The following is an 18,875-nucleotide window of genomic DNA, read 5'->3' on the forward strand; positions in this document are numbered from 1 at the left end:
ATTTGATCAACCATTAATTCATGAGTTATCATTTTTCATGAGCTTTTTAATATTGATTTTAATGTGAAAGGTTCATTAAAATCAAATTATAATTTGGCTTTGAATGGGAAAAGATATCTTTAGACGATTTAATCAAAGCAATTTATTAAACATTAAATTGATGGTTGAAATTGTATCTTCAAAAGACACAAAAGTGATGTTTTGATGTAAACGTTTATTTCAATCGTTAGTTCCAATGGTTATATTGATTATTGCTATTATTAACATGAATAGGAATATGAAAATTCATTGATTTTGCCTTTTAAGCTCATTTTTTATGGTCAATCCATAATGAGCTTGACCAAGGTTAAGAGTAAAATTATAGTAAATGCCAAATAAACGGGCGAATTGTGATTAAAGAATTTTGTTGAATGATTTATTGATCAAAAGTATATCAAAGTAACCATAGGAACATCTTCAATTGTTGATCATAAAGGGTTAAACAAATAGTTACATTTCATGGGAAAATAACAATTTAAATTGATCAAGTGTTGGCATAAACAGTTGAGATTGTGGTTGAATCAATGATCAAGATATTTCTGAATAAATTATTCATTTTGAGTATCGTCATTTTGACCAAATTGATTGCATTAAAAGGAATCGACAAATTGATCAGAATTAGGTAGAGAATTTCTTTCATTTGGTGAAAAGAAATTCTGATGGAAATTGTTAATGGAAAGCAAAATTTATCTAAACTCAAGTCACGGAAATTGAGGAAGAAAAAAAATCAATTTTGTAACCCAAAAAAAACCCAAAATGGATGAAAATAAGAGATGAAATAATGAAATGTTGGTAACTTTAAAGTTATTACATTTAAATTGAGATCAATAAACAATTTAATGGATTGACATTTGAAACAAAAGGTACAATTCAAGTGACAATTTAAAGCCAATTGAAAAGTTAATTAAAGATTAAAATAGTTAATTGAATGAAAATATTATTTCAACATTTTAATTGAACCTTTGTTTAAAAGCAATTTTAAAACAAATGGAAACCATTGACCCAACAATTTAATGACTAATGTTATGTCATAAGGCCACAGACTGGGAATGAAAACTCCCAGGACAGGAGATGAAAGGTTAGAGTTGAGCATTTGAATCAATTGAATCAGTTGGAATTGAATAATTGACAAAGTTCTGATAATGAATTGCAATTTATGTGAAAAAAGGTTGAGCACGAAACATTTAATGAGTTATCCACTTTTTTGTTTAAAACAAAATCACCTCAAGGCTTAATGTTATGGCAATAACAATAGTTATCATGAAGATAATATTAATTGAAGTTTCGGTTGAAACATGAATAAGTTTGGGTTTTGAACAGATGAACATGTTATAAGGAAAAGAAAAAGAAAAAGTTTTAAGAGTTTTTATCAATATTTTTCTTCTTGTTATTTTCACTTATTTTTTGTTCGCTGTGTTCATACTCTGAATGAGAGTCTAGATAATGGTTGTGAAACCATGTTTCATGCTGAGAAGATGGGAAAGAATAGTTTTTATACCATGAATAACACCAAAACATTATATAAATATGAAAAGTCAAGTTCAGTAAGATGATGTTGATGATTATGATGATGTAAAAGGGAACACAAAAAGAGTGGAGAAAATGTTGAATATCCAAAGTTTTGACTTATGATAACAAAAAGCTCAACTTTGTTTGGATCATCATTCCAAGGAATATTATTTCCGGTTCGGAAATTCACATTTTCATTTCTCCATCTTGTTATCAGCAAAGTTCAACTTGAAACACGGTTCATCATTAGACTTCATCTTGATTCCATTATTAACATAATAGGTGATAACAATGGCAATTGGTTGATAGCAATCAAAGTTGGACAAGTTCATGAATCAAAATAATCTCATCAATCTTGAAATTGATTGGAAATTTTCATTTCCAAATTTCAACAAGAATTGAGTTTTCATTTGATTTGTGTTTACATGAGGGTTCGAAATTCATTTGAAACTAAATATAATTTTGAGAGAAGAGAAAAGTTTTGTTTGATCAAAACCCATATTTATCATGTGAAGGGCAAGTTATTCAAGTGAAAATTGTGAGTAAAATGAACAATTAAGAAGATGAAATAGAATGAGAAAAATTTCCATGCAAAAAGAATCAGTGGAAAAGATATGAATTTAATGAAATAACATGATGAAAATATAAATAAATTTCATGAGGTAACATGAAAAATGTGAAGAAAAGAATGCAACTCGACTGGAAAAAAAATCAATCGTTGAGTAAACTTGGTGTAACAAAGGTGTAAAGTTGAATATAAATAATGTAAATATGAAAAAGAATTTGAAATGGCGATTAAAATTTAGAGAGTTTCCATGCTTTTTGATAATCTGGAGATAAAATTTTGACGAGTTTTTACCTCAATAAAGTTGAACCCTTTTGTCAACTCGAGTGGCAATCTAATATTATTCAAAGTAAACTGAATGAATAAGATATTAGATAACAAAGAAAAAGTAATAACAAGTGAAAGTTAACTGATGAAATTCATGGAATTGCGATAATCTAGAAGAGAATCGTCTTGAGGCTTATTTCATCGTTTTACCAACTATTTGCCCACAATAATTGATCCCAAAACTGAAATACTTTAATAGAGCTTTTGTTGCTCTTTAATATTTGATAATTGGGAATGACAAACTCCCAGGACAGCAAAAGGTTATAAGATTGTTTCATGATATCATTTCACTTTGTTGTAAGAGGAAAATGTTTCAAACTTTTATCCAATCAAATGGACAAAGCAATTGAAGTAACAAGTTTATTGTAAAAGTTGAATAACTCTGATTCTTTCCCTGATCTTCAATGAATAAACCATTCAATGTTCAATATTCTTGTATAGTTTTAGTTTCCTTTTTTTTGTATCCATTTGGTTGACACAGTAAAGTGGAAACATTTTCAATCGGAAATGGTTTACTTGAGATTTTGCTTTCAAATTTCATCAAACAGACAGTTTGGGAAACTTGAGAAGAATCAGATTTGAATGGATAATCAGATGAAATAGCTTCACTTGATATTCAAGAATCAATTTGAAACATTTTAACCAAATCGTGAAAATCGTCAAACGGTTTGATATTAAAATTTAAGTCAATATTTCAAATTGAAAATTAATGCTTTCCATCAATGACAATGCAATGCTTTTGTTTAACCTTTTTGATCAACTCTATTGATTGATCAATTCTGCATTATTTTGTCTCTCTTTGTTCAATATCATCAAGTTTCACTGAACAGATGAAAATGGAAAATTGGATAACATGAAACTGAAAGAACCAGAAGAATAATTCATTATTTTTCATGAAATGGTAGCAAAAAATGGAAGCAAAAAATTGGACAGAAAATTTTGTTTCAAGAAATGATTTTTGTGTAAAAAAAGGTTCAAATCACATTTAAATGACACTTGAGATGAAACTTTGGCTCAATATTGTTATAACAATTTAATCTCATTTTTCATGTTTAACCGATTAATTTTCACTTGATCAATGTTTTTATTGGCGAAAAGGTTTCATGAGAAAACATTAAATTGTTCAACGATAAAAATAAAGTAAAATTTGGGAAAAAGTGCAACATTAGAAATACAAAATTTAGTTTCTTATAAAGCGATTCAATTGGATCAAGAGAGACCATGAACTGATTAAAATTCAACTCACTTACAATCAAGTGAACCATTAATAACGTAAAAACAATTGCTAATCCTTGAAATGATTGAAAAACATTTATCACCATTTTCATGTTGAACCATAATTATTATAATGTATTTATACTTGAGAGGACATTGTACTTGGAACCATTTAAATGGTAAATTTAGTTTGAATATATTTGAAAGTTATTTACTTTAAACTGCAATTTAATTTACTATCATTTGTTAAATTGTCAAATGTTAACACTGACTTGATTGTCACATTGTTAGCAAATTAACTTTGCATGATTGAAAAACAAAAGCTGTATTTTGATGAGGGACTGAAAACAATTTCAATAATTGTCATTCTGTTAACTATTCAATTGCATTTTGATTGACTTATTAAATGTAATCATTCTGACAATCAACTTTCAATATTCATTAAACATTTCGCCAAACAATCAACATTTTTCATAATACAAAAAACTGACAAAGATTAAACCTAGTTTTTTGTCTTTCTATGTACACTCATTAACATAACAATTTGAAACAATTGAAGCATGATTAATGTAAGCTGAATTAGATTTTTGAAATTGCAATTTCAATGAACACACAAAAGGATAATGGAACAGATTTTCTCATTAAAATGTTTTTCAAATCATTAGACTGGTGAAACAAATTATTATTAATATCAACATTTAAATTAATCAACTGTTAAACAACACTCATGGTCCACTAGGATCATGTCTAAACTTCAACTCTCAATGGTAGACAAAATTATATCTTCGACAAGACTCATGGTAATTCAGAATGACGTCTAAACTGACTTAAACAGTCCATTTCAATGGTGAACAATTTTGCGATTTCAAACATGTCGATGTGCCTCGTGATAATTTACTTGAAGTAAGTTTTCTCATTTTATAAGAATTGCGAATTTCACTTCTGAATTTGGAATCTAGATTCAAGCATAAAATTAGATCAAATCACTCAAGTCTCTGTGACTGTTGCAAATGGAGACAAATGCAAACTGAAACATGCTAAGAAATAAAACGGAATTCAAATCGACGTTTGAGCCAGGAGAATGATCCTGAAATGATAAAGCCGACTGTCGAAGTCAAGATGTTAACTTGCTGAGGAGCCTTTTAGCAACTTGCGAAAGTAAGATAATGTACAAAATAACGACGCAAGCAGTTCGGATGATTAGAGAACTATAAAAATAACTTTCAAATTGTACCCTCGTCGATGATTAAATAATATATCGATATTATAACTCTCATATTTTGTTGGAGTTTATACGCGTCTCGTGCACGGAAAGTCTTGTATTGAAGGAATGTATTCTTGATTTGATAACAAAAATTGATGAATTTGCTGGCACATTTGAAGTGAAAATGCTGCTTTTAATGAGATTTTAGCCCATTTGAACCCAAAAACTGTTCAATGTTTACTGTTTAATGTTGGGTTGAAAGAAGCTATTAAATTGAGTTGTGATAAAAATTATAGTAAATAAAAAGTCTAGTAAAAAAGGTAATAATATTTAAACATATTATCACATGGAATCCATTTAATGATAACTGGGAGTGAAAAAGTGCAAAAAATACGTTAAATGGTTAAAGTGAATTGAAATAAAGATGATAATGATGAAAACTGCAATTTTGACAGAACAATTTGAAATACAAAAATCGATATTTTAATCGTAAACTTTATCATTACAATCTTTTTCTAGTTCAACAGATTATGATGGATAACTTAACGAATCAAGACTTATTAGTAGTGTTCATGTTAGTACGTCATTGGCTGAAAATGGATTAACTTTTCATCCAAATTATCATCTAAATCACATTTAAATGGACAATTTTCACTAGACAAAATGTTGGTTTCACCAGTAAAAATGCAACCAAATTGAAAACATATGAATCATTTGGCTGATCATTTCAAATGGAAGCAAATTTAAATTTGAAAATGGATTTAAAAGTTGATATTTTTTCATTTCTATAACAAGAAGAAACATCAATTTCATTGACAATATGAAAAGATAAATCTTTCAAATTCAAAATCCCATTATTCCATGAAAATCACAAATGAATGTTTCAAACTCCATTCTTTAACCGATTCTTACAATTCACCATTTGATGAATAATTTCACCAACTAAAAGCTCTGATTTCATGGATCATTCAAGTAAAATCAAACTCAAACTCAAATCGAGATCAGAATTTTTTTCAAACAGAACTTCTAATTTGATAAAGTTGTTCATCATTTTTTAGTTTAAAACAAAATATAAATTCTTGCTCTGATTGAAGATGCAACAGTCTTTGAGATTGTAAATAATCTGTGAGTTGATCATCAATTGCGGAACTCATCATGAGATTACACCAGAATTGACTTCCTATGTAATTGAATAATATAATGCTTGAAACAATAATCTGAATGATAATTTATAACAAGTTGACATTTGACAAGTTACACAGCAACAGAAAAGGGAAACCAAATGAGAGGAGAAAAGCAGATGAAATGAAGTGAAAAAGGTTCCTTTTTTCAGGGTAAAAGATTAATTGATTTAATAATATAATAATAATCAAATTAAAAAGGCTCATTGGGTTATCAAGTTGAACTACAGCGTAAAACAAATGTTATCTAATTGTTGATAATAACGGTAATCTAATTAAAGCTTTTGCTTCAGGCACAACTCGAGTCAAGATTATAACATTTGTTTCAATATAATCATCAAGTCGAGAAACAAGTTATTAAATATTATCGAAACAAGTTGAATGCAAGATTGATCAATTATCGAGAAATGAAATTCAGTTGTGATATCGTTTCATCTGTTTCACCGAATTCATTGTTTCTGTCTGACTTCATTGAAAAGTATATAAATAATAATAGATTTATTTAATGAAACCTTATTAAGGTAAACAATGGGACTTATCGACAAGGTTATTTAATATTGAATCAAAGGATTCAAAAGGTTAAATGTCTTACATGGGAACATTGATATTGATAATATTTTCATGGATCAACATTCGGTGAAAATTTTGGTTAATAATGAAAATCTATTCAGTCATTTCTTTCAAAGGAATCATCATTTTGTTATTCATTTGTCAGTGAATTTCATTTCAATATTTTTTTTCGGTCAAATATTGTCAATATTTAATTTGGAAATTGCTATTCATGGATTTTGTCTGGAGTTTGATAATGAAATGTTGGTTAATAATTTATCATGATGGGAATGTTGATTGAAAATTTATTGTTTTCTTTTCAGGAAACTTCATTTTGAGGTTGGCTTCTGGCTTCTTTAACTTGAAGATTATTTATTGATTGAAATTGATACATCTTGATTGAGGTTATCAAATTGGATAAAATAACTGACCAGAGAAAGAAAATATTATTTTCAAAGTAAATTGAACATTAGCATGATAAATGAAAGATTCAACATTTGCGCTCATCTTTTCCCATATTTTCTCTTCTATTAAAAATGATATTTCTGGTGAAAATGAGCATTTCCATCATCAGTTGGCGTGCTTTTCCAGAATTATAACTTTCCCTTTTAATCCAAGTAAATTTTATATTGTATTAGGCGTGGTTAAACCAGCAATAAAATAGCAATAATAATTCATAAATAGTCTGTTGCTAAATTAAACACAATTTTTGGGTAAAATGAGGCAAAATAATACAAATTTTAGTGTTGAAAACAGTCAAATATCAAAGACTTCAAAACAAACAATGAAAAATGAATTCAGATAATTTTATATTCAATGTTCGATCGATAAACTAATGTGTTGATCACACTTGTGGTTACATTTACAGCTTAAAAGGTTGGGAACAAAATCGGAGGTTTTTCAGTCGATCAATGAATAGCTGATCTTTAATTGTTAACTTAACCCTGACAATAATTAAAGCTAAATGTTTAATCAGTTTGATCAGATTTTCGATTGAAATATTTTCCATAATTTTACGAATTTCGATTGATTTTAATTTCTATTTTTAGCAATAGAAAGATATTTAAATTGTCATTTTTTGTACTAAAAGGGAAAAGACAAACCAGATTTTGCTCGAGACGCAATTTTCTGGTTAAAACAAAAGATCGATTGCTGACTAGATTCAATTGTAATTGTTTCATTGATTGTTTAACCGTCAAGGAAAATTCAAGTTTAATCATTGATCTAATTTTGTTTACTATTTTCAAATTCATTTGATATTGAAAATTGACAGTTACATGGACACTGAATCATCAATAATATGGAGCACAATTATCGGGTTATAATTATTGTTGGGTGGACCTAATTATATTCAAGAAAAATCTAGTTGATTAAGTTAACCATTTTTCTTGCTCAACTCTTGCAATGTGTAAAATAATTGATAAGTTTAATATTTTTGGGTAACCTTTGATTGTACAAAGGTAATTTGAATCATGATAATGGTTAATATTATTCAGTTCATGTTGGGTTGGGTTATCATGAGCAAGAAAAACACAGCAAAATGGGAATGATAAAAAGGGCAAGGTTTCTTTTCCTATCCTAACCACATTCAAGTCACTGGGAGTCACGCAATCATATAAATCAATTTCACCATTAAATTTGCTATTAAATTTACTTTCACTATTAACTTTATCATCATAGTCACCATCTTAAACCTTTTTGTTTTGGCCCAAATAAATTTACATGAAAATTCATCCAAATAAAGCGTCTTATTTGCATTCATTTTATACACAAAATAAAGCCAACAATTACAATTGTTTTCCAGTCAATAAACAAATATTTAAATACATCAACGAGTCTTGAATGTCTCAATCAATTTGATGTTGAATAACAAATTAATAAGCATTCATAACAAATTGACCAGCTTTTATGCTTTGGATCAATTTGAAGAAAATTTAAAATTTAATTTCGATTTTTAATTTTTCTAAATTGATTGAAATTGGTAAAAATTTTGAAGTAAAATGTTGAGTTTGAATGGTAAAGAGCAATTGCGCATAATCTGGTCTTTTTGGGTTAATTTGGTTTTGTATTGTAATCGACAATTTGGTCAATAATCATGAATGAAGATTAAAATTTTGCATTAACCAGTTATCAATGAATTGAGGACAATTATAATAGGTGATTGCATGGTTAATTGTGAATATCATCATGGTCATCATTTCCATTAGAAAGATGAACAAGGCCATCAAAAAGCCACAAATTAATGCAACTTTAGCAATACAGTTGTTAATGATGGAAACATTAATCATAATTAACATCAATGGTTCCTAACTAACAAGGGAAAACTCTTTCAACCCTAATATAATTACAAGTAACTCAGAGTATCTGTTGGATCATTTAATAAAAAAGAGTTGAAGTTGAAGGAGATTTTCACGAGTTTCATCAGTTTCATCGGTTTCATTTGATTTCACCCATGCAAAAAAAAATTATATCCATTCAGAATATAAAGAGAATTGTTTCAAAAAAAACGAAAAAATGATAATTTCATTTTTATCTTGAAATTCATCAGGAAAGCATTTTATCTTTTTTTTCCTGATCAACTTCAAAGTGTTTCATGATGGATCAATAAGACTTCCTAAGGGATACAAATTGATGCCAAGACTTGAGGCTATGAAGATGAAGAAAAGGATGAAAATGGTGAAAAGAAAAGATGGAAAAATGAAAAGCAAATAATTCAAGTGAAACAATTGAAGATGGCAAGAAGTTGCTCAAATTACTTTGAATATAATAATGAAACTAAAGGTGAATTGTGATTCCTGGCTAAATGATTATTAGCTAAATATTGATTGACAGATTCAGGTTCATTTTACCTTTTACCTTTGATTTTTTATTAACTTTTCATCAACTCATCCACAAAACCGACTATCATTATAACTCAGAGATTAATGTTTTATAACGGAATCATGCTTGGCTGAACTTTACAAATGTATATTAAAAATTGTTAAGGTAACGGTAATTAATGTTACATGAGACAAACAAGACAATTAACTTGAACCCAAATTATGGCAATTAGTGGTGAAGCAATTTTAATCACATTTACAAAGGTTAAAGATTTTTGGTTTTAAACTATTTTGCGGGTTATTGGGTTTTGCTGGATCAGCTGAAAGTTGGGTTTTGATTGTAAACCATTTTGACAAATTGGTTGGTTTTTTGTGTTATTTATCTTTCAAATTATTCATCTTGAATATCTGTGAATAATCTGTGTGTGTGTTCAAGTGTTCATGGTGATGATAATGATCAGAGATGGTGAAAAGGTGAAGATGAGCGTCAAAACATGATGATGACTCTGGGATGAGCAAGATAACTCAACACATTTATTCCTGACATTAATGTTACATATTTATGATATTGTTGATTGTGTCAGACTATTTACAATTTACATTAAAGTATATTAGTAAAGAGTCATTTAATGTTAATCTATTAAATGGAAAGGTCAACATTAAAGTTGAAAGTGAATAATGACTTGAAAAGGTTGATTGATAAGATGTTTAATAATCGAGAGATGATGAACAACCAAAGGGATAATCATATCTAAATTTGCCAGTATAATTGTTGACATGAATAGTTATTAATTAAGCCTGGAAAGCTACCATCAAAATTTGACCAGAACTTTGTTCACTAAAAGGTTAACAGGGTAATCAATGAAACTTCAATGAATAACCTAAAAGCAAATGTCAAATGTAAACTTGAAGAGCAATCTTTAAATGGCTTTTCATGAAAAATAATCAACATTCACAATTAATCAACAAAATCTCTGCTCTTAGTAATTTTCCAACAATCAGATGACAATTGTTGATCAATGATTACACTGGAAATGGGTAAACAACAAATTACCAGTTTTTTGAATCAATCATGAAAAAAATGGGAAAATGCTAAACAAGAGCAAACGATAGTTGAGTTAACCAGAAGTTTATTATCAGTTTGACGTATTAATTCAACAAGTCGTAATGATTGCGTTCATCTTATCATTATCAAGAGTTATCTGTAAACAATACAATTACAATCATTACAATTGTAGACAGGATAATTAACAATTAAGATATGAAGTATGCAAAGACAAAAAGACAGTTAAAACAACATTGGAACATCAATAAACTGTAAGTTAATCAATTTACTTGGATATTGTACAATTAACTGTTGAAAATGCAAATTTAATTGTTGATTAACTTCTAGAATAGTGACGACAGTGACAATGATTGTGATTAAGGGAATGATTAGATTGAGAAGTGAAAGAAAAGCTGAAAATACCAAAAAATGGTCAAAAACAATTTGCTTGACAGTTGGCTTACATTTGCCATTTGTTGGAAAGTTTGTTTTACTTTTCACACTTTTTGTAACATTTTCAGAATATTTCACTCTGAATATTCCTTATCTTTGCTTCTCCAGTTTCACCATGATTCCAATTCTGATCTCTTAAGGAATCTTCAAAGGCAAACATTCCATTTTTTCAACTGTCATAATGTAACATATTTCAACAATGGTTAATACAAAGTAGGTTTCACTCATCCTTTTCATCCTTCATCATCTCTTACTTGCGAGTCATCAGAATCAGGCGAATCCTTTGATTCCTCAATATTTTATCTTGCAACTTGACATCAGCTTTTCATCTTCTGCCATCTTTATCTTCACTTTAATCATCATTATTATAGTTGGATGGATTTACGGGTAAAATATTGAAAAAAAATCAACAAATTGTCGTAATCAATCAATCATACAGTTGTTTGAATTCATATTTTTATCAACTCAAAATTAATGGTAAAAAAATCAATAAGAGAAGTTGAAAAGTCAGCAAATATCCATTTTTAAAATGAATCAACTGATTGCTTCAAGCTTAATTTTGCCAATTGATTTAATTAAATTTAACCCAACAAAAGGAAAATGCTGTCTCATGAAATCTGTTATTTCTTTGAATCCATTTACATCATTGAAATGAGGCAAATTAAATTATTGTTACTGGAATGATTAAAAAAATCAATTTGTCTAATTATTGTCATTGACCTTTCAAATGTTACAATCTTATTGTTAAACCTAAAAATATAATTCAACAGTATTTAGCATATAATTGAAGTGCAATTTTAATCAACAATTGGCTGAACAATTAGTTCTGCTCGTTTGATTAAACATTCAATTAGAAGAAAATTGAATTACAATTTGATTAAATGATAGAAGACTTTCAATTTGTCAACTGAACCCAAAAGTAACCAGAAAAAAATGTTGTCACCATTGACGCTCATTGTAATCAAATTGTCGAAAGATATCAAAGATTTCAATCACAATAATCGTAAAAATTTTCATCCACAATCAGGAAATTATGATTAAAAGTTATCAGTTTATTAATAAACTAGACTAGGCACTAAAATAATGAACATTTATAATTAGACCAGAGATTATCAAATCCGCCCTTGTTGGGCATTTACGTAAATCTGGATAATTCAGTGATCTTTTTAATCGAAATGATCAAAATCAATTGTTTTCATGATAAAAAGACCAAACTAGGAAAACAAAATTGAATGAAACCAATGAAAACTTATTGATATTGGATGGCAATAACTGTGAAGTGAACACAGTGAAAGTAATGATTTGCAATTTGTGATTATTAAAAATCAATAAAAGACCGAGAAGATAATTTAATCAATTAATAAACTATAGACGTCAAACAATTAACGTAAATTGTTGCTGCTAGAAAATAATCTAAAGGACGAAGACCAAAAGAATAGGGAAAAGTGCCTAAAAATAGAATTTCCTCAAAGTTCTGTACTTGATGTAAGATTTTATGCCAATTCCAAAAATTGATTCCATTTTTCGATATGATGTATAGTTTTCGAGTTATCAGGTTAAAAATGTTAAAATGTTGAAAATGGCCTGAACCAGTTTTGAGTGACAAAGTATTTTGAATATTTTGTACATAATTGACTGCCCTCTATTCAAAAAATGTATCGGTATATTTCTATCATCGGGGCGTCTATGACTTTTTTGATAACGCTTGATATTTTTTTCGGGTTTCAGCCTTTTGGTCTCTTAGACGTTTTGAGTGACAAAGTATTTTGAATATTTTGTACATTACTAACTGCCCTCTATCCAAAAAATGTATCGGTATATTTCTATCATCGGGGCGTCTATGACTTTTTTGATAACGCTTGATATTTTTTTCGGGTTTCAGCCTTTTGGTCTCTTAGACGTTTTGAGTGACAAAGTATTTTGAATATTTTGTACATAACTAACTGCCCTCTATCCAAAAAATGTATCGGTATATTTCTATCATCGGGGCGTCTATGACTTTTTTGATAACGCTTGATATTTTTTTCGGGTTTCAGCCTTTTGGTCTCTTAGACGTTTTGAGTGACAAAGTATTTTGAATATTTTGTACATAACTAACTGCCCTCTATCTAAAAAATGTATCGGTATATTTCTATCATCGGGGCGTCTATGACTTTTTTGATAACGCTTGATATTTTTTTCGGGTTTCAGCCTTTTGGCCCCTTAGATGATTTGAGTGACAAAGTATTCTGAATATTTATCATACATTGGACCATCCTCTATCCAAAAAATGTATCAGGATATTAGTATCATCGGGGCGTAAATGCTCTTTTTCAAGAAGAATAATATTTTTTGAATTTTTGTTGTCTTGAAAATAGTATATACCTCCCGATGATGTAAATACACTGATACATTTTTTGCAGAGAAGACGATCCAATGTATGGTATACATAAGAAATCCTTTGTCACTCAAATGACCTAAGTGGCCAAATGTCTAAAAACCGAAAAAAATATCAAGCGTTATCAAAAAAGTCATAGACGCCCCGATGATAGAAATATACCGATACATTTTTTGGATAGAGGGCAGTTAGTTATGTACAAAATATTCAAAATACTTTGTCACTCAAAACGTCTAAGAGACCAAAAGGCTGAAACCCGAAAAAAATATCGAGCGTTATCAAAAAAGTCATAGACGCCCCGATGATAGAAATATACCGATACATTTTTTGAATAGAGGGCAGTCAATTATGTACAAAATATTCAAAATACTTTGTCACTCAAAACGTCTAAGAGACCAAAAGGCTGAAACCCGAAAAAAATATCAAGCGTTATCAAAAAAGTCATAGACGCCCCGATGATAGAAATATACCGATACATTTTTTGAATAGAGGGCAGTCAATTATGTACAAAATATTCAAAATACTTTGTCACTCAAAACTGGTTCAGGCCATTTTCAACATTTTAACATTTTTAACCTGATAACTCGAAAACTATACATCATATCGAAAAATGGAATCAATTTTTGGAATTGGCATAAAATCTTACATCAAGTACAGAACTTTGAGGAAATTCTATTTTTAGGCAGTTTCGGTCTTTATCCTTTGATAATAAATTGAAAGTGATTCTGTAATTGGAATGGTAATTATGACAAAGGGTTTAATAATAAATTCATAGCGAGTAACGATCAAAGCCCTTCAAAGAGCAAAGTTGAAATGTTTTTCAATTTTCTGGTTCATTTTCTGGTTCAATTTTCTGGTTCAATTTTCGGTTCATTTTTTGTCTTGAATCTTTTGTTCAACTTTCAGGATTTTTTTCACGAATTTCTCGATCGATTCTCTAATCTAAACTCTGAATTTACTGGACATCTAAGATGAAATGTTTTCACGTTTTCTGTCGGATGTTGAATATGAAAAAAAATCAGGTTGATATGCTTAAGCAAGCACAATTAGTAAGTACAATTTGATTCACATGAGTTCATCTCATGGATAGATTTTCATGGGACATGAGAGACTGAAAAAGGCAGATTGTCTCTGTGACATTAAACTAGTTTTTTACTCTTTAGTTAATTACAAGCTTGATTCGAAGCAATTAACTTTCAATGTTTTTGAAGCAAATCAAAAATATTCAAGGTTAGGGTCGTTCATCTATTTTTTGCTTTCAACTCTCATCTTCAGTTAATTGTTTCAATGGCTGTAAACAGTGTGAAAATTGGCTGTAAAACTTGAGGTCAAGACAATCAGTAAATTGTCATTGATTGATAAATGGAAGAGTATTTATTGAGTAAATTGTCGTAAACAATTAAGGGTAACGTGATTCAAGCCTCATCATTATCAGTCAGTTTACTGTTGTTATGTTATTAACAATGAGCAAGCATTAATCAATAGTAACCTCATCAAGAAGGACAATCAACTAGCAAGAGAAAGTTCAACAATCATTCAACAAATGTGATTAAATCGCTTCTCCTTTTCCCATTGATTGTGTTTTACCATCATTAAATGAGAACCCAAAATTAAGCTAATTAAGAGAGAGAGAAATGAAAAATTCAATTGAAACTGGTAAATGCCTTTGAAAACGATTCATATTTCAATGGAAACCCATTTAGACTCATTAAATCTGCAATTTTATCATTAATTTCCTTATTGTTGATGTTATTCAAATATAGCTTTTGATTAAATTGATTGTTTAAATCAGCTTTTCATCATTTTTTTCATGTTTAAACATTGACTTATCTGTATCAGTCTCAATAGACAAAACAGATTTCAGGTTTGAAACCTTTTTGTTCAGGGTTCATCTTATTTCGTCTATCTGATTTACTCAGGACTTTGGTGATCTAACTTCCTCTTTACGTCAATGAAGATCAGGAAGATGAGACAATGATGATGATAACATTATGAGATTGTAATGGAGGTTGGATGAAGTAGCAATAAATTTTTCTTGATTACATTTCAATTGGCTTATTTTCATTTCACTTTGTTTCATAATTAATCTTATAACCATAATCATTGTTATTGCTGTTAATTTCAATTTAAAAGAGCAATTAATTTGTTTACTAATAAGCTTGTTATTGAAACTATTGATAAAAAAATAGCCAATAATTAAATGAAAAATCAATCGATAGAATGTCAATTGAAGAGAGAAATTTTTGCATCAAAAATATTCATCGATTAACCAAGTTGTAGTCAACACATTGAGTGATGCTTACAGTTGATTAAATCACTTGTTATCGAGTGTTTTGTTAACATCAGCAATTAAATGAAAAGACCTTAATTACTGTATTAATCATTTGTAGACTTTAAAATAAAGATGGAAGCAACAATAAGCAAGAAAACATTAAATACCAGATTGAGCAAATGGTAAATGTTTGTTGAGTAACAAAGCTTCATTTAATTGCAGCTTAATTAGTTACATTTAGCAAACGATTTAAGCGTCAATAAAACGTGTAAACTTAATAACAATCAAGATAATGACAATAAAAGGCAGAAAATGTTATTCCAAATGAAGTAATCAACAAAAATCAAGAGTTTACGTAAATAATTTCTCGCCTATTCGTTGAAAGGTGAAATTTTTGTAGCCTTTCAATGATCTTTTACGTCAATTTCAATGAGTCTCAATGAAAATAATCTTTTGATTTGCTTTTTACTTTTGGATTGTTTCACTCAACTGAACAATTTAAGTTGTTACCAGAAAAATGCTCAATTTTTCAATATTAGCATAGACTGTACAAGTTTATGTTACAATTGATAAACTTGTTGGTATTTTGATTAACTTGGTGTGTGAGTGTAAACTGTATGAAGGTGTATTGAAAAGACCAGAAAACAAGATCGGGTTAACTGGTTAAATTTGATATGTGAAACTATGAGTTACCCAAAACTGGAAAAGGTAAAACGTACAACCTGAAATACAGAAGGAATGATAGGAATATACAGATATAATCAAATAAATGTTATGCAAGTAACTACCATGAAACCATAAAACAAAGCAGAGTTAGAGAGAATAGAAAAATTAACCCAAATATAATAATCTTTACATTTGGGTAGGAAAAAGTAAAAAAAGGCAAGAATTAAGAAGACTTGTCTTTATTTTACAATTCATCATCTTTATGGTTAACAGTTGAAGTTAAATATGAATCGATGAATAACGATCAAAAAAATGAGGACCTACAATTAATCCTTTACAGTAACCTGAGAGACACAATTAATTAAGCAAGATTGAACAGTATGAAAGGAAAGATGAAGAAAATCTGAACAAATTATCTTATAATAATAGTTTCTTTATAATCTGCCAGACTTTGCTATTGTATCGAGAGGCAAGTTGAAAAAGGTATTATCAATTTTTGGGAGATGAACTCACAGATAATTTATATTCAACATTTGCTATTTTACACATTTTCTGGTTAAAAGAATGATGAAGAAAAGGAAAACTGGTAAAGTAAATTCTGATAACATGGTAAGAAACGATTCTGAGTAAACTATGGAAATGATGATTAACAGAGTGAGAAAAAAAAGACTAATAGTAACAAGTTGAATACAACTTAACTTGTAAAGGAAAAAGGTAAAGTCAATATTCTGATATTGTTATGATGTTATATTATTACTGTCAATAACATGGGTTAGAAATGATTAGATTATTTTGCTTTCAGGTAAGATGTTAACTATTGAGGTGAAGTGAATCGACAAACTAAAAATTGACTTTGGTGTTGATTGTATGAGATACAATCAACAGAAAAAAGAAGACAAAAAATGAACAACAAAAAGTCAACAACAACAAGCATCAATGAAAGTCTGTTACAATGGCTGTAGTGGAGGAAGACGATGATGAGAAGAGGAAGACATAAAAGAAGTGTAAAAATATATAAGAATAATTTTGAGGTAGATTCGGTGAAATTGTTAACAAGCTGGTTTTTTTTATATTTCATGATCTTGCTCCACTTTTTCACTTTCTTTATCTGCCGTCTTCCTCTGTGTCTTCATCTTCTGCCATTTTACCTCCTTCTTCTGGACTCTTTCTCTTCTCTTCTGTCTGTTGCTTGCCTTTTACCATTTTACTTTTACCAGCAACTAGCCTTTCACAGTATTACTGATAGCTTTTAACAAAAAAAACCAATCGATTACAGATTCCTTAAGATATATAAGGAATTGGTCTAACCATTTACACCAAAGTCTGATAATAATAACAGAGTATACTTTCATTTTCGCAAATATCTTCCTTTTTTTCACTTTCAGTAATAAATCTAGTTCATTTTAGATGATAGCTTGTTATTTATGAACATGATGATGTTTATGTTTGTTGTTCAACTTGTCATCTTAATTGTTTGTTTCTGAAATCAATCTAAATCTTTCACTTCAAGGCCCAACCATACGAATTATTATTAACAGGCTTTCGGGTAAATTCAAGATTGCTTCAAATGGTTTCTGCTCTTGCTGTTGCTCATATACTGTTGGCTGTTATTGTTGTTCATCTTGTTGTTGTTGTTGTTGTCTTCCTCCTTTTTTCGGGGTAGGAATGACTTATTAATTTTCATCTTCCTTATCCTTCACCTCATCTTCAGTTTCAATGTCTTAATTCAGTTTCTCCTTCAACATCTTCAAGTAAATGGCTTTCCCTTTCTCCTTTAACCATTTTTCTCGCTTCTAGACACTTTGGAACTTTAATTTCTCAAGTGATAATGGATGGAACCACAAAATATTTCAGCATATTCAATTGATAACTCAGATACAAATAGCAAGAGAAAAAGAAAGAAAAATATAAGTAATAATGATCAAAGTTTCATATTTTTTGAAATACACAACTCACACAGTTTTTGTACTGTAACATGTACTTTTTAGACTCTTGTTCCCGGTTTTTTTTGCTTTATGTGAGATTGAATTTCCTCACATTTTAAAAGGAATGGAAATGAATTAAAAAAGGTGGGAAAGAGGTAGAAGGAGTAAAGTGTGTAGGAATAAGAGAAAAGAAAAAGGACAAAAAAGTAAATGAGGGTGAAAAGTTTACCTCTAAATTGTTTTTCTTTGGTATAATCATTAATGGCAGTTACTAAGACAACGATGGCGACTGAAACAAGAATGGCTACTCCTTCAATCCAGCTTGCTGATGATTCACTATCATCTCCTCCACCTAAGGATCATTCATTGGGTTGAATGTTTTGTGTGATTGTTGTATAATCATCATCACCATTATAATGAGAGGTATCAACAGAAATAATATTTTAAGTGTCAATCGATAAACCAGTGAGTAAAAGATAACCAAACCAGAAGAAACCAAAAATGACAAGAACATAGAGAGAGAGAGGAAAAAAGGTATTATTAGTAATATTGAATGTGAAATTTGTTTAAAAAATCGATTGAATTGATAGTAATTGAGAGTAACTAGCAATAATATTGATAACAATAAATGAAGAGCTGAAAATGGCTCCAAACTGAGAACCATAAAAGTCAATGATAACAGTGAGAGTTAAAACATTAGCAACGTTTCGCTTGATCAACAATCCATAG

At 29.2% G+C, this 18,875-nt stretch overlaps 1 protein-coding gene across 2 annotated transcripts in view; it reads right to left on the reverse strand.

Annotated features, from left to right (window-relative positions):
• Nucleotides 1–18,875, reverse strand: part of LOC107362976 (plasma membrane calcium-transporting ATPase 3) — a 35,794-nt gene that overhangs the window by 14,804 nt on the left and 2,115 nt on the right. For both annotated transcript variants that reach the window (XM_015930134.3, XM_015930135.3), the window contains exon 4: nucleotides 18,376–18,498. In XM_015930134.3, coding sequence (XP_015785620.1) covers nucleotides 18,376–18,498 — 123 coding nt within the window. The remainder of the gene's footprint in view (nucleotides 1–18,375; nucleotides 18,499–18,875) is intronic.

This window comes from Tetranychus urticae, chromosome 3, assembly GCF_039701765.1.
Source record: "Tetranychus urticae isolate SD_2017Ah chromosome 3, NJAU_TeUrti_SD_1.0, whole genome shotgun sequence".
NCBI classification, from domain to species: Eukaryota; Metazoa; Arthropoda; class Arachnida; order Trombidiformes; family Tetranychidae; genus Tetranychus; species Tetranychus urticae.